Genomic DNA, 23,914 nt, shown 5'->3' with positions numbered 1-23,914 from the left:
CTGGTATTTATTAAAACTAAGAGTCATCAAAGGTTGAATTATTGCAGCACGTTATGAAAGTGAAAGAAGATGAGCTTAACTCGGCCACTCGGAGGGGGGAGAGGCGGGAGATTAAATTTGAAAACGCTCGGCGTGACGCAGGAAATGAAGTTATATCTTCCTCCGTAATTTATTTTCCAGTTGGAAAGCTAAACTCATTGTTTATGTCTGAGCTTACGCACGTTAGAAAAAAAGCACAGAGCATCAAGAGGCGTAAAGGAGAGATCCCCACCGGTGCCAAATTAAACAGTTGGCTAAAGTGGGTTTTGATTATGTGCCATCAGAGCTCATCAATCATGTCACACGATTCGCCACCACAGCCGCAAACGGCTCCAACCCCATCCGGATGTAGCGTGGCTCAGGGAAGCGGAGCCAGATTTCAAAATGCTAAACATACAGTACACACAGTGTTATTGGTGTTGATTATAGAGGTTTTTTTTCTAAACGCCGTAAATGAAGAAAAGGTTGTTTGCCCAAGTGACAGCTAGTGTTATTGACATAATGCACGCAGTCATTGAAAATAGAAAATCTGTTGAGGAAAAAACCTCTCATGGAAACCTAGTTCTGTAACTGTATGATGTGTATTTAATACGGAGCCACAGATTGAACATCTGTATCATTACCACTGGTTCCAGATTTTAAAAAATATCGGCATGCCGTGTTTGTTATGTGAGGAATGAAACAATTCAGGATGAGTCGTTACAGGAATACGATCAACGACAGGGTGGGGTGATGCTGTTTCCACTCTGATGTTGATTATTTTCTAGGCAGTTCCAGTGTTATGGATGTGACATTTGGACTCATATCGGTGAACAAAAAGCCTCAGAGCGTGGACAAGTTTAGTATCGGTGAATTCATTCGCATAGCTTTTAGTGTAAATCTCTTCAGTGGAAAACAGTCAAAATCCACAGAATCATTTACATCCTGTAAGTTTTATAAGCGTTATGGATGCGACATTAAATAGAGGAAAGTTTTTTAGTGAGTACAGGTTTTCTCCAGACTCCAGAATTGTAATGACTTAAACTTGAGAAAGTGTTACACTCGCACCGTAAAAGAGATTTAAATCAACACAGAAAGTGTAAATGTGTGTATAATTTTTTTAAATAAGTGATTTATAACTGGTGGTCTGGATGCGACGTGTCTGAATCAGTCTTTGACAGACTATATAAAGAACGTGCTTGAATAATGAGCTAACATGAAACACTAGAAATAGTAATTATGAAAAAAACTAATTAACAAAATATTAAATCAGCAATTATGCAGATTTTTTCTGGTCCTTTCCTCTGTCATTCTTTTCTTCTCTTTTTTTGTAGTTGTATTAATTTTTGTGTCTTTTTTGCTTTTTTTGCTCACTTTACTGTATAATTTCTAAATGAAAGTTCAGTCAATATAAGAGATTTTGTTTTGTTTTGTTTTGTTTTGTATCAGTATGGTCTGACCTACTTTCTTTCACGGTAAGGTTGACCTTTGCATGGCGATGCCCATCTAATAAAAAATAAGGTTTTGTTCTTTTTATGTCACAGCAGTTTGCCAAATGCTAATTTATTAATTAAGGACATGTCATGTGTTTTACTATTTATAGCATTTATTGAATTTCCTCCCTCTCTCTTGAAGTAAATGACAAAAACAGATGTTATTGAGAATCTCATTAAACAAATACATTAAGCAAAAGTCTTTTTTAGAGAAAACGTCAACACATCATCAATTACACATTTTAATTTGTTAAATACAGAGCATGTTTTTTTTTTAAGTGGATAGTTTGTCACTATCGGGGATAGTTAGATCCCTATTGTATGAGCTGATATTGTAGAAATTATAACATGTTATAACGATCATATTAATAAAAACATGTGCTTTAAATTATAGCCAGTGATCCATTTCTATAAAATGATTTAAGAATTTTAAGAATCAGATTTAACAGCTTTGTAGGTATAGTTTGTTTAATGTATTTATGTATGTATGTATGTATGTTTGTATTTATTTATTAAACTAATTATATTCAAGCAAGTATCTAGCTCAGGATTCCGTGTGAAGTACTCGCCAGAAATGTGTTTCTCTTGCTCTCATAACAAGATTTAGATTTATGTTTATTTCCTCCAAATGACTTGTACTAGGCCTGAGAAATAGCTGTGTTCCAAGTGTCAAGACTAAGTCTTATATTACATTTAATTAGCTTATTAATCAGTTTAATATTTTCTTTGATTAAAAAAAAAAGCCTAAGATTAAAACAAGCATGACCATTTTTGATGTATCGTAGGAAGGTGGAGCACGGCAAGTGTAACATGTCTGCCTCTAATAGGTTGCAGAAGAAATGAACTGTAACTCACAAACCCTTTTCCCTCCACTTGCGAGTGGCTTAGTGCCGCAAAGTTAGAGCCTCAGCTAAACATTTCAAACTCATGTAAACCAGAGTAGGAAAAGCATAGAACCAATTAAGCTAACCCTGCCTGATGTCAGTATATTTTACTGCCCGAAGAGGTTTTTTTAAGGCCCCTTGTTTGTAAAACACCCACCGGTTCACTTCATCATGCATTCTTCTATCGGCGCATGTACTCATGACTGTGTGCATAACGCCTGAGTGCCGGCGACAAGCTCCCCAAAGCAAATAAATGATTGCAGAGGCTGAAATGGTCCGTGATGTCTGATCCTATTAACCTGCGCCTAGTCATGGTCCAGAAACCAGCAGAAAAGGCAGTCAACTTAATAAACCCCAGTCTTTCTGTTAGACCACAGAGATCCATATTCAATACCAGCACAGAAAAACAGTTTCTTAAATATATATATGGAGCACAGTTGAGGAATGTTTCCGTTTTTCTCTTATAGTATATCCTTGATTCGGAATTGTGAAAAACTCCCAGCACAAGACCACTTCATCGTCCAGGAGTACTTGGACAAGCCCTTTTTAATGGAGGGCTACAAGTTTGACCTGCGCATTTACATCCTGGTCACTTCCTGCGACCCTCTTAGGATCTTCCTCTACAACGACGGCTTGGTGCGGATGGGAACGGAGAAGTATCACACGCCTAACGAGTCCAATCTGGTGAGATTGCCATATGTTATTCAAACGGAAAGAAAACAGCGTTACTTTGTCCTTCCAGGAATTCTTGGAAGAATTATACACTTTCTGGAATATATAGATATATATATAATAGGAACCTATATGAAAAAACTATGTGAAGATCATCTGGATGCAATTATATTTTGATATTAAATGTTACCCAAGCAATGCAAATTAAGCATATAGACCTTATTCTCTATTAATAGGCTCTTTAAATCTTTTGTTACTAACAGTTCCTGCTTAAGCTGATTTTTGTTTTTTCCCCTTGTCTTTTCCCTCAGAGTCAGCTATACATGCACCTGACGAATTACTCAGTAAACAAACACAATGAGAATTTCGAGCGTGATGAGACCGTGGACAAAGGCAGCAAGAGATCCATCGGCTGGTTCACTGAATTTCTCCGCATCAACAACTACGACGTCGCTAAATTCTGGGGTGACGTTTCTGTAAGTCTGTTATATTCAGTAAGCGCATAATGTGCGTACTGGCCTGGTGGGAAACCCTTCACATGGTTTCTCCTTTGCACATACAGTATCTCTAACATTATACAGTAGCATAAATACAGTCAAATTATAGCATATCTCCAGAAGAGGATTAATGGCAAAAAAAAAAAATTCTGACTTGCTTTTCTCAAATTCCTGACTTTTTTCTCTAAATTCTGTTTTTTTTTTTTTACCCTTAAACATCTCACTTAATCTCAGATTTCTTTTATACTTATTTCCTTAAATCTTAGAAATGAACATTTTGGACCAGTTTGCCTTAAACTTTAAATTTAGATAAGAAAGTCGAATTCTAAGATTAAAAAAAAATAATTCCAAGACAAAAAACTGAATTCTCAGAATAACAATGTCAGAATACTTATATTAAAGAAAGAATTATGAGAGAAAAAAAAGGTCAGAACTTAGAAAATGTTTTTTTTTTTCTTTTCATGGCTCTAATCCTCTTCTATACATATCCCCTGAAGGGGAGGAAATTGCATTTAAAGCCCTCGTTCCAGCAACAGTATCGTGGATGTTTTGACAACTGGTATTTAATTCCAAATTGAGTGATTACACTGGGTCTACAGTACAACAAATTGATTGTTAAAGCCTGACGTTCACTGAGTGAGAGAATTCCGTTCAGTTGGTCAGGTTCACGTAAGCGTTTGTGAATCCGGCACCTTATCCGACATGATCTTTGCCGACAGACAGTCAAGGCAAGGTTAGAAAATAAATACAAATATTTTTCATGTCGTATTCATGGTTTTATAAGGTGGAAGTGTCAAAGTATGATATAAGCAGAAAAACACGATTTTTATCTGGCAGTTTTTCCAGACTGGCCCACCGGCCCCCAATGTTTTTCTTGTTTCTTTTTGTTTGACCATTTAGCACATTACAGTTCATGGAAAAAGTGCATTTTTGTCATCTCCAAACACCCGTGTGGAGAGTTCATGTTGAATTAAAAGAGCTTCACTGACGGGTGCGTATCTATCCTGACCTGTCCTCATGAATTGTTATTTCAATCAGACGTGCCCATATGTTTCTGTGTAGCCACTTTAGCCTGACACTTTGGCTACTTGCTATTCCACTTTACCCTTTATACCCCCAAGGGAACTTTCTTGTCTGTGTTTTTACTTCAGACTGCAGTTCTCGCTGTCATTCTTTTTTTTCCCCCTCGCTGTTCTGTTTTTTTCGTCCTGTGCTTCTGTGTTTTACTAGCTCATCTGTCAGCAGCGCAGTGTCTCAGCGCAACTTTCCTACCGTTAGTAGACGGCCTCGACCTGTCCCACTCATGTAACTGCCCTTCACCTCTCCGACACTCGCGGATATGCGAAGGTGCAGCGATTAGCAAGAGGACTTTCTGTTTTCACCTGCTAACCTTCCTTTCCAGTTTAAAACCCCGCTGGATTTTGTAAATGACTAGCAAACATTGTCCTTTTTCTTCTCCCTCCATGACCCTTTTCTCTGTCTTCCGCTTAGATAGATTGTGTTCACTGTCAGCGTGTTAATCTTTCCGTTCACCTCTTTGATCATTTGGCTCATTCCGTTATTTTCCCTTTGAAGGTCTTGTTCTGGTTCTCATTCCAGATAGATTCGTCCTTTCATTAGACTTGTTAGTGAATGCCTCAGCCGGCACATTTTCACTACGTCGCCGGTTGCTGCTGTCCCTTGAAGCATTTATTCCTTCCTGTCCTGTGTAAACTTGTGACCAAAGACTAATCACTGAGAACGCATAGACAAATTATATACTCATTAACTAGCCCTCAGGGTAAGTCCACATTTTGGTTGCCTGAACGAAAAAAAAAATGGCAGTGTAGAAAATGCACTTAATGTAATTCAAGTCAAATGCATGACAAGCAAATTAGCAGGCCGGTCCTTTCAAGGAAACACAATAAATATGTACGTATTGAAATATCTGTCATGCGCTTAGTGATTCTGGTGCTAATTTGACGGTCGGTGCTGTATTCCCATGAGCAGTTAGCGGTCGCGTGCTGCTTAGCTGTCACAGGCTGCACTGCTGCCGCAGATCCACTCATGTTTTAGGATAAAAACAATTCAGCAATCTCAGATGGAAATTTAAAGATTTTCTTTTCGTACTCACCGTTTTTCACTGTGTGTTGAGAAATCAAATTAAGAAATAGTGGAGACAATTAAAACAAGCTCATACTGTAGTTCCAGAATGTTCTAGAATGTTCTCAACACAGAACATAGAATTGTGGTGAAACAGCATGGCCCAAAGTGTGCTGTTCCTCTCACTGTATAACAAAGCAAATATCTAAAAAATATCTTAGTACCAGACACTGTTACAGGTATGTTCATAAGGAAACTCTGCCAGACATGTGGCATTTTAGAGTTTCCTTGTTTAATATTGCACTTCTTGTTCCATATTGAGAAAATCTTCAGAAACAGGGGTAAAAATGAATCGGGCCTTTAAAAAAAAAAAAAATTTTTTATTGCTTAACTTCTTCTCTACTGCAAGAGTTAAAAAAAAAAAACTAAACTAAAGGTGTTCTCCCTTAGTTTAAATGTGCTTTGTAGGAATTCGACTCCCGTGTCAGACAAGCGACAAACAAAATCCTTTTCCGTAGTTAGAGCCATATTTGTAGCATTATTTTATCAAAAGAATAAAACAAAAGAGGAGATTGTGTGTTCCCTCACGACCCCGTTTGTAAATCAGGCAACCCCACGTGAGGCTGCGGCTCCGTGCTCGAGAGCCCCTGACTCCACAGCTCATGTTTTTCATGCACAATTTGTGTTAATCATCTAGCCCTTTTTGAGCGTCGTGTTCTGACCGCAGGAAGGTTTTTTTCTTGCTTGGTGAATTTATTTTAACTGCTGGGCCTGGATACGCCACTACCAGCACAATAACATTGGAGCATGCCTGAGACTGGTCCTAGATCCATATTACATCTGGTCTTTTGGTGTTTTCTTTCTATCCAGTGAAGGATTCATCGAATCGAGATAAGGGTTTACACATGTATTGTATGTAGCAACAGATAAAGGTTGGTGTATCTGAGAGACTGCTAATTCACTGTTCTTGAAGGTGTACGGTTATGTTACAGTATGTATATACAGAGACCATTGCTATGCTCGGAGATCTGATGAAAGAACTCAAACTTCACTACGGCAGTTCTGTACTTAGTTAGTAGGTGTACCCACAGGGGTATTTAGAAATAGAAATAAATCCAACAAAGCAGGCCATTACATTTACATACTTGGCAGACGCTTTTATCCAGAGCGACTTACATTTTTATTATTTTTTTTTTATCTCATTATACATCTGAGCAGTTAAGGGTTAAGGGCCTTGCTCAAGGGCCCAACAGTGGCAACTTGTTGGTTGTGGGGTTTGAACCTGGGACCTTCCGAACCGTAGTCCAATGCCCTAACCACTGAGCTACCCCTGGCCCCATTAACACTCCTCAGCTCATGGTAGTTTTGTTATCTACTGTTGGGATGCACGGAAAAAGAAAATTTTTCAGCACTGCCAAATGTGGTGATCATGATTCATGATTTGATGTAATCATCTTCTGTTTGTGGTTCATGCCAAAATCTTCACTAAACTTGCTTTTGCATAACATTGAAGTCAGAGAGATACTGTAAGATTTCCACTTTAAGACTAAACATCCTTGTTGAATTAGAATTTTGTGTGTTTTTTTTTCCTGTCCTCATGCCAGGAGCTGGTGGTTAAGACGCTGATTGTGGCCGAGCCTCACGTGCTCCACGCGTACCGTATGTGCCGCCCCGGACAACCTCCAGGGAGCGACAGCGTCTGCTTTGAGGTTCTCGGCTTTGACATCATCCTAGACCGCAAGCTCAAGCCGTGGCTGCTGGAGGTACATTCGATTATTCTTAATCTGTTTTGTTGCCCCTTAAATTTCCCCCAAAGTTCTCCGTTCCTGCTGGTCTCTGACTTTTGTGCAGAAAACTGAAAAGTGTCTGTTTGGATATGGGTGCCATGTATGTGAGAGTGGAGGCGGGGCAGGTGAGAGAGAAACAGATTGCTGTTAATGTCGACATCACTGATGTGTACTCCATGAGCTCAGCTTACTCCCCATGTGGAGTTTTCCATGTTCTCCCCCGTGTCTGTGTGGGTTTCATCTCAGCTCTCCGGTTTCCTCCCACCTTCCAGAAACATGCCGTTAGGTGGATTGGTTATGCTAAATAGCCCCCCCAGGTTGAATAAATATGTAAATGTGTGTGGGCCTCATCCGCCCGACTGCGGCGCACCCAGTGTTTCCAGGATCGGCTCTGGGTCTCCTCTGATTCTTACTAGCATAAAGCAGTTACTGAGGGTGAATGATGAATGAACTCAAGTCTCTAATATAAACAGCTTTCTATAGTACGCTACGGGCCAGTATACTGGAACAATCCAGTATTTATCCCAAGGAAGAAGGAAACCTTTTGGCATCCAGTTTTTGGTTGATTTAGCTGCTGTAATTACTCACACACATGAAGAAAATCGTAGCAGCCCATAATCTGTTTATAGAGTTTGATTTGTTTATAGATTATAGATCTCTGATGTAATGAATCAAGTCTACAACCATTAAGTACAAATATTATTATTAAATATTTATTAACACTAATTTAATAGTAGCGAAACAGACTGTAGTATATTATTATCGAACATTAAGAGTGTAAAGAACTGATCCGCACTCTGGCTGTAGAATTTATTTCAATTATTTTTTTTAGAGACAAATACCTCATTTTTTAACATAATTTCCTTGCTTTTCAATACACTGTCCATCTGTCAACTAGCTTTCATACTCCTGCATTAAAAATGTCCTGCGCTGAGCCGCGAGCCACAAGTGCTGAGCTGCTAGGGGGAACGAACAGGGGACAGTCCGATGGAGCGAGATCAGAACTATAGGGAAGATGCTTTAACACCTCAAAACAACAACAAAAAAGTTTTTGCAGAGCGTCGAAATTATGGGCAGAAGTGTGTGGATATGCATTCAGGATCAAAACGCCTTTGGATAGCGGTCCTCTGTGTTTAATCCGAAGTTTAAGCTTCAGATCTTCAATAAGTAAGGTCTTACTGGAACGAGCACTGTTGATTGTTGAACCATTTACCTGATAACGTCCCAACACTGGCCCTCATTGTGATGAATCCAGGCCTTGTCGCCAGTAACGATTCTCTTCAAGAAGCTTTCACCTTCATTAGAGTATAAGTCCAAATTTTGTTAGCAGAGTGGAGTGCGGATAATTTTTGACTCATCCTCGTATAAAGTACGTCTGTATAGGCTCACCTAAAACCAATTGTCTTATTCTAGTCGCCTTTTATCAACAAGGCGTTTTCTGGCTGCCTGAACCATGCCAAGAACAAAGCCACTGAGATACAAATTTTCCCCATTTGGCTGTTTGATTTTATGCCGTGTGTGATTGTTAAACTTAACGTCTTATAGCTATCAGGAAGAATAGTTTAGTGAATCATGAGATGATGTAAGTTTAGAGAAAAGGCAAAGAAACATGAAAAATATGTTTTGTTATCTCCAGAAATGTTGTTTTACAGTGCGTAAGCTTTTACCCCATCTTTTTTTTTTTTTTTTTTTTTGCTATAGGCGTCATTTTTGTTACATCTGCATTTATATAAAATTATATGTGCATTTCTTCAGGTGTACTAGAGAGAGCATGTGCTGCTGAAAATAGAAGTGCTAATTGAACTGTGGGCCTTGTCCCTATTTAGAGTTTAGCTCCTAAATGTACAGTGATTTTCCAGTCTTTGGTCAAACTCAATAGAGAAAACAGATGCTATATTAAGTCCCTGAAGTGTTTTTATACAATAAGAAATTTTTCATCTCAAATGCATTACCCTTTCAGCGTGTATATGTGAACAGTAAAGCTGGAACAGGGTGCAGAACATGCTTCAGGTATGTGGATGCTGAAGATTAGATGCAAAACCTGTCTGGAGTGTCTCGTTAAAACAACAACAACAACAACAAAAACTTTTAAGACAGCAACGATAAACAGGAAGAGAGTAATCTCATAAACACAAGAGTAATATTGCTTATGGTAGGTTCCAATCTCTCTCTCTCTCGCTCGATCTCTCTCGATCTGTGTGTGTGTGTGTGTGTGTGTGTGTCTGTCTGTCTGTCTCTCATTCTCTTTCTCTCTGACTCACAAAAAATGTAGGTCAGGACTGTAATTTCAGGGCTCATGATTGCTAGAATTCTTTCTTATTTTAGTTGTGTGTGTGTGTGTGTGTGTGAGAGAGAGAGAGTAAGTGGGTGGTGGTGGTGTTAAGGGGGTGCTGTGGATTTATGGAATGCATGTTTTTGAACATTCCATTTCAGGTTTTCTTTCCGTCTCACACATGATGTCAGCCAGTTAAAGCATGACCCAAATCCTTTAACCCAAAGTGTGTGATTTTTTTTTTTTCACTCAAAAAACTGAGAAATCTTACTTCCACTCTTTTCCCTTCCCTTCCAGTTATGACTCCAGGATATGAAGTGACTTCTAAATAGCAAATATTTAATAATGTTTATTATTATTATTATTATAAAAAATAAAAAAAATCCCAAAAAAGCACCCCCCGCCCCCCCATGACCTCCTAATAAATTCTTTATAGGTGCTTGAAAGTTTAAAGACACACCGATCGTTTCTGTCTGCCCGCTGTGTTGGAGACTTGTAGCTCTCGGGGGCGTATGGAGCCGGGGTTCACCGGCCGGGTCCTCGAAGGGCTTGGAGTCGCTGCGAATGGAGAAGAGTGCAAACACTGGTAGATACAGTTGTTACACTCCGGCGCTAATGATCTCTTGGTGCTACTAGCAGCCCACCGCAAACTGTCATCAATTAACATCCCCGCAAGTTCCGCACAGAGGGGGAAAAAAAGCTGTTTCTCTTTCACGCTACATTTACAGCGGTACACATTTATTTCCGATTTCGAGAGATTAGTCAGGAGACACTTGGAAACTCTCGGAGTCTCAGTAGAGGCAGCATGGACTCACCGTAAACTTTTACAGCGCTGGTGTGTGTACTGTTGTTACGTATATCAGTAATCAGCTTCTGATTAGGTTTTTACTTTTATAAACTATCATAAAATGTCATTGAAATGAACAAAAATACTAAAGCTCATAACAGAGTGAATGTAAAAAGTGAGATTTAAAAAAAAAAACCATAATTAAAGTACTTCTGCTATTATTATTATTATTATTATTATTATTATTATTGTTTCCAATGCACTATGCATTTTGGCAGATGCTTTCCATCACAGACTCCAGTCCTGCCTGATTGGTGTCAGCCTAGATTAAGCAGCCGTTCTGATAGCAGTCCCAGCCCTCAGCCTCTAATGGTGTTAGCGAGGCCCTTTTCCTGCCTGGCTGCAGACAGCCTGCGAACTCCCGAGTGCAAGCCAACCTAACGAGGGAACGAAACTACGTCCCAAATCAATTTTGCGCACATATGCACACTCATCTAAAAGGTAGATGATGTATAAATGTAGAACAGAATTTTTTTTCCCCCCCCTCTTGCTTGGCACATATTTCAAGGAAATGTCCTTCATGTTAACTTCAGTAATTATGTTACAAAGTAATTATGCTTCTCAGCCTTATAGGCTTTATTGCGATTTATTTCTCAATAAGCTTTTGTGTCTGTATGCCGGCAGACAGAGTAACAAGAATACACTCATAAAGCAGAACTACTTAAACTAAAGCCCTTCATCCAAACCAAACCCGAAAAAAAAAGAAGGAAAAAAAATTCCGAGAGCTCTTTTTAAAACACATTATAATATTTGCATGGAGCTTCCAAGCATACACCTGCTAAAATTATTCGGTAGCGCTCCTCTGTTCGTCAGAGGTATGACGGGAACACGATAGGAGGCAGCACGGCTCGGCAAAACGTTCAAGCCCGTCAGACACACAGCATTGTGCCGTGCCCAGAGAAAAGGCGGCTTTTGTTACGATCCTTATCTTAATTCCCCAGGTTTTTCCGACAACCGCTTTTACCTCCCTTTGACATTCAAAACATTTGGGGCATTTACATGAGCGGGGGACGCCCAAACAGCGTAACTCGAGAAGCCTCACTTTCTCCCCTAGATGTGGTTAGTCGCCGTTGTTCGGTTCTTTTAGCGACGGCTGCTGTTGGCATGCTAATTTTCAGGGCAATGCGATTCAGGTTTATGTTGCTAGGAAGGATAGCCCCCTCCAGAGGTCAGGAGGATTCCAAAGGGACGTGAACACCCATTAGTCAAATGCTGCGGTGCAACACTGATATCATTGCCCCCTGGGCCCACTCTCTGTTTTTTTTTTTTTTTTTTTCTTCCCCTCTCCCGTTCCTCCCCCCCCCCTACCCCCCCCAAGTCTTTGCAGAAGCCGGTCACACCGGAGCTGTTAAGCTGGCTTGATGAATAATGCAAAGGCAGGAGGAAAGGGAGATATTCAGGGTACACAGAAAGATTGAGGGACAGAAGAAGATAGACAAAGAGGAAGAAAGGCGGAGAGAAAGCCAGATAAAATATACATTCACAATAATGCGTCCCAGGTCCATGAGGGCGGACTCGGGCTGGGAGGGGGTTCATTATGGTTATGAATTTTGCGTGGCGGCTTTTACAGGCCCGCCGTACAGGGGTGGTCGACCCCTCACTGCGTTCAGCCTCATTAAAGCCCAGATTACTTTGTGGAATCTAAACACACACATGCACACGTATAAATACAGGGATTTCTTTTTTTTTTTTTTAACCAATACAGTAATTATCCCTATAGACGTGTAGGCGGGAGTCTTTGTCCTCAGTGACAGGAGGGGGGCCTGTAATATTGTGGTCATTTGGTTCCCACCAACATATAAAATTAGGCCTACACACACACACACACACACACGTATATACACATATATCCACACAAAATGCACAACAGTTATTAAACCAGCAATCAGCTCTGCTTTTCAGTCAAGGGCCAGAGCACATGACCTCAGCATACACAGTCACATCTCTCCTTCGTCTGGCCAGCACATAGTGGATGGCAAACAAACACAGCACTTTGTGTCACCAGGTTTGTAACGTGTCGAACATGCACCGTTATTAGGGTTTGTTTTTTAGGAGATCTGGCCTAATTGCCACCCTGCAGAAGAGAGTGTAGAGTCTGTCTGTAGATGATTGGCAGCCAGTGAAGGAGCCATGAGTCAGACGCATTTAGCTACCGAGGGGCCAAAGTGCCTCCCAATCTCATCTCACTTCCTTTCTCGGCGTTGCTTTCTGCCTCTCCGTCTGTCTCTCCAGCGTTCCCAGCCCGATCATTTCAAGATGAGCTCGGTCACTTCTTTCCCTTGAAACGCGACGTAAGCCAGACCTCGGCTCTTTCTTCCCGAGCAGAGCGGACGAATGAATGGAAGTGATCTGGATCAGAGAGCGTACACAAACAGAGGCCCATTTGAAGGTGCACTCAGACGCGCCTGTTTGATCTTAGGGCTGTCTCCGCGACCTTCTGACGGCCAATTCCCTCGTGTCGCGACGTGCAGGCCGGACATGCGTGCTTTCACATGACACACGGCTACAAAGCTTGTACATTCTTTGTATTCTTTCAAAGAACTTGGCCATGTTATGTTTGGTATGTCTTTGTGCAATTTTTCAAAAATGTATAAAAACGGTTGCTTTTTGGAGAGGGCGACAGCAATTCTGACACAGGAAAAGAACTATTTATTCTAGTCAAAAATAAAAAGTCTAACTGGAGTTTGGTAATGCAAACTTCATGGACGTCATGAATTCATGCATGAAACACCAATTTTTTTAATATTTCTGACGGATTTAGCGAATAATATTTTAAGGCCTTGTTGCCTTGCGTGCGTTTGTTCTCCTTTGTACACTTACCGTTAAGCAAATTCCCCGATTTTGATTCATCTGTACAAGTGGCTGTGGCACGTTTTGATGAGTTCAATAACTCTAGATGGCAGTGTTTAGCTTTCCCATGTGGTGCCATTCGGAGATTTATTAAAGAATGATAGCAGCCATCCATTCATCTGTCTGTCTTTATCTCTACTCACACAAAAACTAAATTACACTTTTACTGTACTTTCTGAAGAAATAGACACCTTACAGATGGGCAATGCAGTGAAAGAAGCATGACAGTCATACTGCCATTTATCATTAAGCGATGGCTTTGTGCAGCCCAAGAGACTGTGCGTGTGTGTGTGTGTGTATGTGTGTGTAGAAGGCTTTTCAGCCGTATGGTATAGGTGACCTCAACGGCTGCAGGTTGGCTAGATCCCTGACCTTTAAAACGCACAGGCGGCAGCTATCAGGTTTCCGCGCTGGAATTAGCCACTTGAAATGCAGCGAAGGAACAAAAAAATGATTGATAACGATGTGAAACGGGAGCCGCAAAGGTTTTCCTAGGGCACCCGGCTGTAGCGGCCTTCTCTCTCCACCCTCTGATTAGCATTGCAGCAGCCGGTTCGTTCGCAGCCGGTATTTCAGTACCGTGTTTTTTTTTTTGCTCCCTGAGAATCCGAGAAAGCAACGCTCGTATATTCTCACATGGGCACGGATATGATGCTCTTTCTGAAAATAAATATCACATATCAAGTTTTTTTTTTTTTTTTTTTTGAAATATTCCTCTGCAAGCTTTTGTGTTCCTCGCAAATATTTGTTTTGTGCTTGGCGGTCAGAGCGTGCAAAATTCATGCTCGTGTTTATTTCCTTGATTTCCTCAACAGGAATATTCAAATCATATCTTCTCACGCTGCGAGTGTGCGTCTGCACTCGAAGAACACTAATCAAAATCGTTAGCCCACAAGTAGATCAAAGTAAACTCGAACCAAAAGCCTCATACATGTGGGACTAATCGCGCAGAGAAATTGAATCATTGAAGCTTCGTCTCTCACCATCAGTCCCTGAGATCACTGACAGGTTATTTATGCATCAAAGCCTGATATATTCAGGTGGGGAGGTGGAAACTAAAGACTCGAGTCAGTATGGTTTACCCCTTAAGAGGGCTGTTAATTGGGCTGAGTTTTAAAAATACCGAATAGGGAAAATTGCCAAATGTTATACATCTTTTGCTTCCTTTTGCCTGGGACGTTATTATTACGGTTCGTTATCGTTTACTTTTATTTTTTCATGAGGAAGAAATGGTCATCATTGACAATTTTATTTAACCCTCCCAGACTTTTTATCCGAAAATGTGTTTTTTTTCCCCCCAACTTCAGGGATTCAGTAAGCTCAGATCTGCTCGGCTTCCTCTTCACGAGCCTGGCCCGATCGCACACTGATGCCTACGAATTAGAGTAAAAAAAGCTTGAACGCTCTTCCAATGAGCTCCAATGAAAACCACCTTTTTTTTAATTATCAAGAAGAATAGGAATTGAAAAAGAGCTATTCTTTATACCTGACATGGTGAATGTGCGACACACCTGGGTTGCCAAACTTGATGAACCCTTTTTTGTTGTTTTTTTTGAATCAAGTCATTTGTGTGGGTAACGTTGCGCAGCAGCTCAAAGCATCCAGTGAGTGTACTGTATGTGTGTGAGAGCGAGCGCGGAGAGAGAGAGAGAGAGAGAGAGAGAAAGAGCTGCTAAGGTTACAGCTGGTACAGTAAATTCGTTGATTTAGCCCGCCATGGCCGGGCCTCTCTCCTTTTATTTGCGCCTGGCACTCAGTTGTGATGTAAATATTATCTTACAGCTCACTTCTAAGCTGGACACACATCAGTAAGCACCTTTGTGGGATTAGCATCCAGCCAGGACTTGAATTATCCAGGGAACTGGAAGGCTTTGTGTAGCCGTGGCCGCATAGGAGGAGGGATGCAGCTGGGTTGCTCTTTTCACCAGCTTTTTTTTTTTACACCACGTCCCGATCTGCCACCGCCGTGCGCGTCCGCGCTGCCCCCGCGGCCTTCTTAAACACTCTCAGCCGGCAAAACACAGTAAACCTGTTTGGCGAGAGAGAGAGAGAGAGAGAGAGGGGGAAAATACGATAGCCTGTTTACGGATTCCTTTCACACTTCTGAAATGCATTAAGAGAAATTGGCATTGACGCCGTGAATGGAACGACTGCGCTCGTACTAACAGATCATGCACAGAAGGGGGGGGGGGGGTTGTTTTTCTTAAAACTAGTAAGCAAAAAAAGAATAATTATAATGATAATAAATAAATAAATAAATTTGCCAGCATTCTGTTGCGGGGAATCTTTCTTCACGAATGTGTCAGATGGTAGTGACTTAGCTCTTGTGCTGAGAGGTGGCACTTCTACTGTTATTTGACCTCACTTTTTTCTTTTTTCTTTTTCATCGGCCAGCAATTCAATCAGTGCACTCTTTCGGTCCTTTTGTTACACAGAGCAGCTCTCGGGCCATCTGGAGAGACAGAGCAAAGAATTGATTTTGGCATGTTACAAATAACACTTGATACCTGAATTCATTGGCTTGACAACTGTTTACCTGCTAAAAAGAAAAGGACGGTTATCGTGAGATCCGGGAAGTTTCGGGGGTCGGGTGTGTATGGGCGTGAGGGGAAGTTATCAACTTCCACGGCACCCCTTATTAGCAGAGGGCACGATACAGTCTCCTGATACGCCAGTTTCTTCTGCCATGCAGATAAGGCCGGTTTAAACACGGATGCTCAGAGGAAACAGAGCCAAGCCACAGAAAAAGAGAAAGGGAGCGAGAATCAGAGAGAGAAAGTGAGACTATGCGGGTGACTGACAGGAGACGCTAGCTATCAAGTGACAGCCGCCCCCAGCTCGACAGGATGTACACAGAGACGAGGTCAAGGGTCAATTCGACCCCAAGCACCCTAGAAAAGTTTCCCCTTCACTAAAGCGTTTCCTGGGAACGCAAGGAAGAAAGAAACACTACACCCCCCCCGCAAAAATACACTCTGGTGTTTATTTCCAGATCAATCGCGCTCCGAGTTTTGGGACAGATCAGAAGATTGATTATGATGTGAAGAGAGGGGTCTTACTCAACGCGCTGAAACTGCTGAACATCAGGTGAGTATTGTTGTTTTTTTCTTCTTCTTGTTTCGGGCACTCACTATTCCCTCTCAGTACTGTAATTGGGATTAAGAGAGAGGAGGAAGTTAACTGTCCATCTTTAAAAGGTGATATTTAGGAGCATCCTGATTATAAACATGTGATGCGAGAACGTTATGCACGCTTGCTCGTGCTGGTTTATTAGAATCCGTAACAGAGTGTGGAACAGTCCTCCAACATGTTTTTACATTTCCACAGATTCCTATAAGCGTGCGTTCCTGCTTAGAATCCTACCTGCTTGTACAGTATGTGTAATGTGTAACATCGAACACACCTTCTGTTTGAGCGCGCGCAAAGATTAATCACTCGCACGCAGGACATGTTGTGTACAGTATCCCGTGCACGCGTGAGATTACCCGCGCTCGTTTGTGTGTGTGCGAAGACAACAGTCCCCAGGTAGTACACACAGTCCAGGCTGATTGATCATCTCAGACCTGACCTCTAAGCTTGGACTCTCATGTCCTAAATATAGCCTTCCATAGCAGCACTGGCACTACATCAGGACATAAGAGGACGCGAACGCTCTGCAGCTCGCGGGATCGCGTTTCAAGTGTAAACGAACGCATTGTGGTCTCACATGCCAGAGTGAATTCATTCCAGCCTCTCCAGACTTTTTAGTACAGCACTGCGGAGTCATTCCGACTTTAAAGCCAACGCATCGCGGCATTAAGCAGGCGGTAAATCGTCAGCATCTGAGCGACCAGTCTTCCCTGTTCCAGCAAGTTCAGATGACTTCTTTAGTGCTCGGAATTAGTAATACAGAGGCTGGGATGTAAAGAGATCTTAAAAGCATGGTGTCCAAAAAAAGCCAAAAGAGTTTTTTCCTCTCTACAGAGCAAGCGATAAGCGTCGAAACCTGGCTCAGCAAAAGGCCGAGGCGCAGCGACGCCTCTACGGCCAAGGCACCATGAAGAAACTTTCAGCAGGTTCATCTGACTGGGAAAAGCAGCGCCTCACCCTGGAGAGGAGGAAAGAAGAGCTGGTGAGACGGAATATCTTTTTTCTTCTTCTTCTTCTTCTTCTTCTTCTTCTTGCAGTAACTTTCTCTAAAACTTTTCCCCAGGCTCCCGCGTAATGCTTCGTTGGCAGTTCAGGGCGACAATGTAGTATTTAATTATTCATGTTCAGAAATTACAGAGGTAATACATTTCAAACTTTTAAGTGGCAGTTCGGCGAGACGTGCTCTGTGCTCCAGTCCAGCTCTTGATTGGTCTTTCGGGCCAAGCTTTATCGTATCAAGTGATGAATGAATGTAAAATTGCCGCAGGTAGGTGGTATTTTCAAAGGCCAGGGCGAAAAGTGCATAAGAGGGTAAGAGCGTGGGATGGTGGGGGGCTTCGGCGAGCGATCATGTTCTAGTGTTTAGCAGAGATCAGTGACTATAATTGGAGGCACCCTGCTGCTATGCTGCAAATTGACCATCTGACCTTTTCACAATTACCGTTTTTGATGTATTAAAATGGGAACGCGGGACTTAAATCCATATGAATCATGATTCGGCTCTCCGTATTAACAAGTGTAGTTTTTTTTTTTTGTTGTTGCATCGGGCGCTCTGTTCACTCTTTGATACTTGACTTCATTAAGGCACCTCTAATGGGGTAGGTGGACGCCTGGTGTTGTTGTTGTTGTTGTTTGTCGAAAGATGGCCAATGGAGTTGTATCCTTTCTTAGGTCCTCACCTTTGTATATTTTTGTTTTAGAAAGAGAGACTTGCCCAGGTCCGCAAGCAGATCTCCAGGGAGGAGTATGAAAAGCGTCATCTGGGGAACTACAGGTAGGCCACAGGAGCATCTCCACCCGTGGGACACATCTTACATTTATAAGGTCAGATAAGGAGCAGGAGTCTCCCTGGAGAATAAAGCAACAGGGAAAGTAGAGCTGCACAGCCCAGTTCAGAAAAGGACGGAGAAAGAGTAGAAGGCAGAAATGATAAAAGACAGCGGCCGGGGTCTGGAATTGAATGCCCCTTGGTATGCACACACGCACTTAAACATGCACATACATATACCCGGGGCATGTTATGCCAAAGTATCAGGAGCTTTTCTCTCACGTCAGGCCACTGAGTACAGGGAGCATCAATTTTTAATATTCGCCTGTCAGATGAGCAGATGCCTGCTTCAGAAGACAAGTCAGGGGTGGTTTGGCTTCACCTCATCCTTTGCTCTTCGCATGCTGCCTAATGAAGACCCCCCAATTGGGAAGCGGCACTGGGACTTGATTAAGGCGGCCCTCATTAGACGAGTCTCCCAACTAACCTTTTTTCCGTTTACTGGAACGGGGTTCAGGTACAGGGAGCCTGCTTCAAAGAGGAGCCAAAGCCATTTAGCGTCTCTAGCATTTATCACTCCGCTCGATGAGTAATTGTGACGAGTCGCTCCGGAATAACGCCACCACTTAAAAACGGCACAGAGGAAGCGAGGAGAGTGAATCTGGTTCTTGTTTAACTGATGTAATTTCTATTCCCTGCATTTCTATCCTAATAACCCCCCACCCTTAAAAAAATATGCTGAAACGTTAAAAGAAATTGATTCAGTTGAACCAAGAATTAAACATACGCCATATGAAGAAGGCGAAGCGAGAAGATTTAAAGAGACACGGCGCTTCTAAAAGGTTTTTGCTGCTATACAAGTTTCGCCATAATGCAGGCTTTAATGGATTTTAGAGCTTTATCCAAGGATCTTAACATTTACATTAGTTGATCCCTTGATTATGCCGCAGCTGGCCGAGCTCCTAACTAAAGAGCACGCTTAAATGTTAGCAGATCATTTACCAGTCAGAACGGTGTAACTCTAACAGATATTACTTATCATTCCTAATGCCTTATGTTTATATAGATTAAGGTCGTGACATGTAATTTCTAGCTGTATGATGTAACTACACGGCTTGTTCCTCACATTGAAACAGTATTCTGTTCATTCTTCAGCCTCGAGGGTCTTTCCAACGCCTTAATAGTCACATCAACAAAAGTGCATTACTATAATACTAATGCTGGTGTCAAGAGAGTGATTGAGAACGGTTTAAATAATATGATAAGCAGGTGCATTCCCCTCGCTCACCCTCTATCGCCTTTCTCTCTCTTTCTCTCTTTGCTTACAGACGTATTTACCCCCCAGATGACAAGCTGCTCCTGGAGAAGTATGAGGGCCTCCTCTCGGTTGCCTTTCAGACGTTCCTCGCTGGGCGAGCAGCCTCACTTCAAAAGGAAATGAATAATCCTCTGAAACGAATGAAGGCATGTACCTGAGTCTCAGCTGGCTCAGAATGCTCTTTCTTCCCCCCCCTCCTTTCTATCTCTGCTCTCCCGGTGTCTCCTTCTCTCATTCTTTCCTTCTCTGTATTTAGACTTCCCCTTCAGCTAGAAAATAGCAAGAGAAGAAAGGAAATAATGCAAGATGCTGTTGTCGTGGCTCCTCCTTATGCTTCCTGCTATGACCTCGTTGCCCAAGTCTAAGGCTTTCCAGTCCATAGCGGACATGATGTTTTAAGACCCGAGACCCCTTTTTGTTACAAGGAAGGCCTGCTGTTTTTACTCTTTTTCCCTCTGGCCTCTGTTTTCATTCATAGTCACCTTGAGTTCATCATTGTGCCATGCTTCCTTTCAGAGATATTTGGATGGTGGAAGAGGTTTTTCAAGACACGAATATGTCAGCCCAGGCGCATCAGCGTGCCGCATTGTTGCAGGGCCTCTTTAAGTATCGCCCATCCGCACTTTGCAGTTTAATGGAGTTTAAGCTGCCTGGGGTGGAATCAGATAGAAATGCTTTAGAGTGGATGATATGGGCTGTTCTGCTACTTTCTATATACACAAAGTGGGGACAGCATGTGATGCCTATAGAGTTTAATCTGTGGACCGGCCTTGTTTGGTCAGGATTGCTTTCATTGCCACACTGGTTGCTGAATCTGCCTTTTCATTCCATTAACACTTTTAAAGCAAAGAAATAATGGCCTAGAATTGCCTTGATTAAAAGGGACTATTATGCAAAAATGCACTTTTTAGTCATTTTAGACATTGAGAGACGTCTCGTGTTTAACAAACTAAAATAAAATGCATTTTCCATTTTTGTATTGGCCATGGGTTAAGAGGAAACATTTTCATTTCTCCCCTATTGTGACCTCATATAAGAAGACCTTATATATACTATTGTGAAGTAATATATTCGCTCAGCTTATTGCTCAGATTTGCTGGTCTCTGGAGGAGCAGGGTTAGGCAGTAACTCATTTACATAAACACAGAAACAGCGCATTTGCAGGAGGAGTGAAATGAAGGGAGTTTGAGATATTTAAACAAATCCATTATCTAGGGGGTGTTTCGGCTGGATAATTAACAAACACATGTGGGGGGAACACCGAGACACACGTTATAGAAATAGTTAAAAAAGGAACCTTTAATAAGAAGTGGCTTTTTCTGAACAGGGGGAAGATAAAAAACATTAACTTGCAATGTAAACATTTTACAGCTTGGTTTTGTTTGCCTTGATGCCTGAGCAGTGGATTTTAATCTAGATTTAGGGAGGAATGCATGCATTTGGTGAGAAATAGAATTGAATATGAATATGTCCAGGGACACATCAGTAAAGAGCCGGTAGGAGCCGGATGTTAACTCAACGGAATTTTTTTTTTGTGCACGACAGGCAGTATTTCTCATTATAAAACCTGCATTAATGACTGGAGACAAATGTTCATCTGAGACCCGTTTTTCAGTGACATTTTATGCCAAGGATGTTTCAGACAATTTCATTTATTGCGTATCAATCAGGCTTTTTTGAGACCGTAAGGATTCCAAGTTCCAAGCTATCATTTAGTCTGTGTACACTAACTGTGTACACACAAGGTAAAGAGTGTTTAGAGAATGCCAACCAAGTTGTGGATGGTCCTCAGGGTCTGTCGGATCTGCAATACCAATTGCTATGCCACTACACAGTAAAAGGACACCTTTGTTTGAAAAACTTCAATCACGTTTATGCAAATCTATTAACCATGTCCTGTGTGAGTAACTGTTCCACAACATTTATTTAACCCTGTTACCTAAACACGTTTAAACAAGAGATATAACTACAGTATTTGGATACGTGTCGTTATTCTTTGAAAATTGAAAAATAATATTAAAAAATTAAAATATAAAAAAAAAAACGTAGAAAATCACAGTGCAAATCGTATGGGCACTAAGGTATCATGATAATATGGTATCATATTATCCATATCTGGTGATCTCATTCCTATTTACTGTAAATGTACAGAATGTATAAGAGAAAGCTGTGTGTAAAAATGTCCTGAAGATTAGGGAAGAAGAAAGTAATGTGATTTCAGTGGTGTTGATGCAGGAGATCACTTTGGTAGTGTAACCATGTTATCTGAATTATATATTTAGTATTAATTATGAAAATACATTTAAAAAAATCATCCAATATGTTCATGTTTTTTTTTTTTTTCTTAAAGGCAAAACCACGAAGAATTTTTAAAAAGATGTTTATGGTCATGGAACATGCACCGTAATCATGGAAACACATTTAAATATGTTTTTAATTATACTGTACCAATCCCTTTAAAAATTATTCATTTTAATTAAAAATCTATTTTTAGGCAATTATTTAATTGTATGAAAAATTCCCGATCTTTTGATGTTATGATCAGGGAAGGAAAATCCTTAATTCATTATCCAGCCCGTCTGACAAGTAAAAGCTCCAGTATGGTTGCCTGGAGAAATAAATGACGAGGCTACTGTAAAATGTAATGATAGTTTGCTAGTTGAGTGCATCAATCCAGACTAATGTAAATAAACACATGATAATGTAGACATCCTGATGAAGAACACATTGTTTGTCCCTTTAAACAACGTCAGCGACGTTTGCTATAAGCATCATTTAAATATGACATTTCCGTGTAGGAAGAGGATATCCTGGACCTGCTGGAGCAATGCGAGCTGGACGACGAGAAGCTGATGGGGAAGACGTCCAGGCAGAGAGGAGTGAAGGTAAGTTGAGTTTTTTTTCCCCCGAATACATCAAGGCTAACTGTTCATTCTTACACAAATGGCATCAGTTGAAATTAATTTGCGCCTGTCACTTCTGAGTATGCTTTTCTTCCTTGACAACTCATGAGCCCACAGCGCTCAATGATCTGATGGATAGACAGACTCCCAGGGGTGCATTATGGGCCATCTGGAAAAATCAGGGCAGAAATTAAGCAGTTGAAATACTGCGGGATTCAGTTTTAAGCATTCCCACTTAAATATGCCACAGAGAGCAGCACAATCAAACGGAGATAGATGTTTGAGTTGGTCTCCATCTCTTTTTAGTCTCCGTCTCCCTCTTTCTCTAATTGGTCTGTTTAAACCTGTGCTCGCAATAGCTTCCTAAGTGTTAATTTTGCAAAAGAAAGCCAAGCTAAATTAGCTGTTGAATAACTGATGTGAATGCTTTATTAATGCTAACAGCATGTTCCTTCCTGAGTGCAGGACAGGCATTCGCTTCAATTAACTCTGCTCCCCAATCTTTCTTTCTTGGAAGGAAATGATAAATTAATATTCCCTGATGCTTCGCGGTGAAAGGTGGTATCCGGGCAGAGTTACTTATACTGAATTAACGCATCTCAGCTGTGACATTAATCACAGGCAGGTCTACACTGTACTTGTCATCAAGGTGCACACCAAGGGCCGTGTCACAATCCCGCTCCCCCTCCCTTTTCCCCACCATCACTTTCTCCACCCACTCTCTCCAGTCATGTCACCTTAGCTACCGCTGATGACAAATGCTAATTGGAGTCAGGATGAAGGCTATATCCGCCAAGGAGCTGACTCTGTTTAACATTGTCTTTTCCCCCCAATGTCACTGGACATCATTGGCTTGGACATGTCTATCTGTCTCTGCAGGCCTTGTCCTCCATGCCCGAGAGCGCCCAGATGCCCAGGAGGCACAGAGACTATGAAGACAGCTCAGGCAGCTGCAACAGTAGCAGAACGTCAGGCTCGAACACCGATGAAGAAGACGAGAGCACCAATGACCTCCAGGAGAAGAAGGTTCCCAGTGAGGCTGGGGAGAGCAAACAGAAAGCCTCTGAGCGTTCCAGTAAGTCTGTGAAGGAAATGATTCTTTATTAGTACTCCTCCGGGGCCAGTTACGGCCAGTCTCCTCTACGCTGCGCTCATTCCCTCTTCTTTTATATCACCGCCTTCGATAGGAAATCATTCCCTTGATGCTGTTCCTACAACTATGAAGGCTTCTTAATTACTTAAACAAACTTCTACCATTGTCACAGACAGACATGCAACCCCCCCCCCCCCCAAGCCTTTTTTCTGGCCAGACCAACTCTAGACACAATTACGCAATCTAGTGGTGTCAGCGGCAGCGCTAACCCCAAATTACAGATGTAAATCTAGTTTAATGC

The 23,914-nt window shown here is 41.6% G+C and overlaps 1 protein-coding gene across 2 annotated transcripts in view; it reads left to right on the top strand.

Moving 5' to 3' along the window:
* The window catches only part of ttll7 (tubulin tyrosine ligase-like family, member 7), a 59,835-nt gene that overhangs the window by 18,247 nt on the left and 17,674 nt on the right, over positions 1 to 23,914 (top strand). For both annotated transcript variants that reach the window (XM_053512609.1, XM_053512610.1), the window contains exons 7-15: positions 2,863 to 3,079; positions 3,379 to 3,543; positions 7,251 to 7,409; positions 16,395 to 16,489; positions 17,366 to 17,513; positions 18,232 to 18,305; positions 19,628 to 19,763; positions 22,416 to 22,502; positions 23,400 to 23,595. In XM_053512609.1, the coding sequence (XP_053368584.1) occupies positions 2,863 to 3,079; positions 3,379 to 3,543; positions 7,251 to 7,409; positions 16,395 to 16,489; positions 17,366 to 17,513; positions 18,232 to 18,305; positions 19,628 to 19,763; positions 22,416 to 22,502; positions 23,400 to 23,595 (1,277 nt within the window). The remainder of the gene's footprint in view (positions 1 to 2,862; positions 3,080 to 3,378; positions 3,544 to 7,250; positions 7,410 to 16,394; positions 16,490 to 17,365; positions 17,514 to 18,231; positions 18,306 to 19,627; positions 19,764 to 22,415; positions 22,503 to 23,399; positions 23,596 to 23,914) is intronic.

The sequence above is a fragment of the Clarias gariepinus genome, chromosome 15 (genome assembly GCF_024256425.1).
Source record: "Clarias gariepinus isolate MV-2021 ecotype Netherlands chromosome 15, CGAR_prim_01v2, whole genome shotgun sequence".
NCBI lineage: Eukaryota > Metazoa > Chordata > Actinopteri > Siluriformes > Clariidae > Clarias > Clarias gariepinus.
The sequence above is the reverse complement of the archived record's forward strand: the minus strand, read 5'-3'. Positions and strand labels throughout refer to the sequence as shown.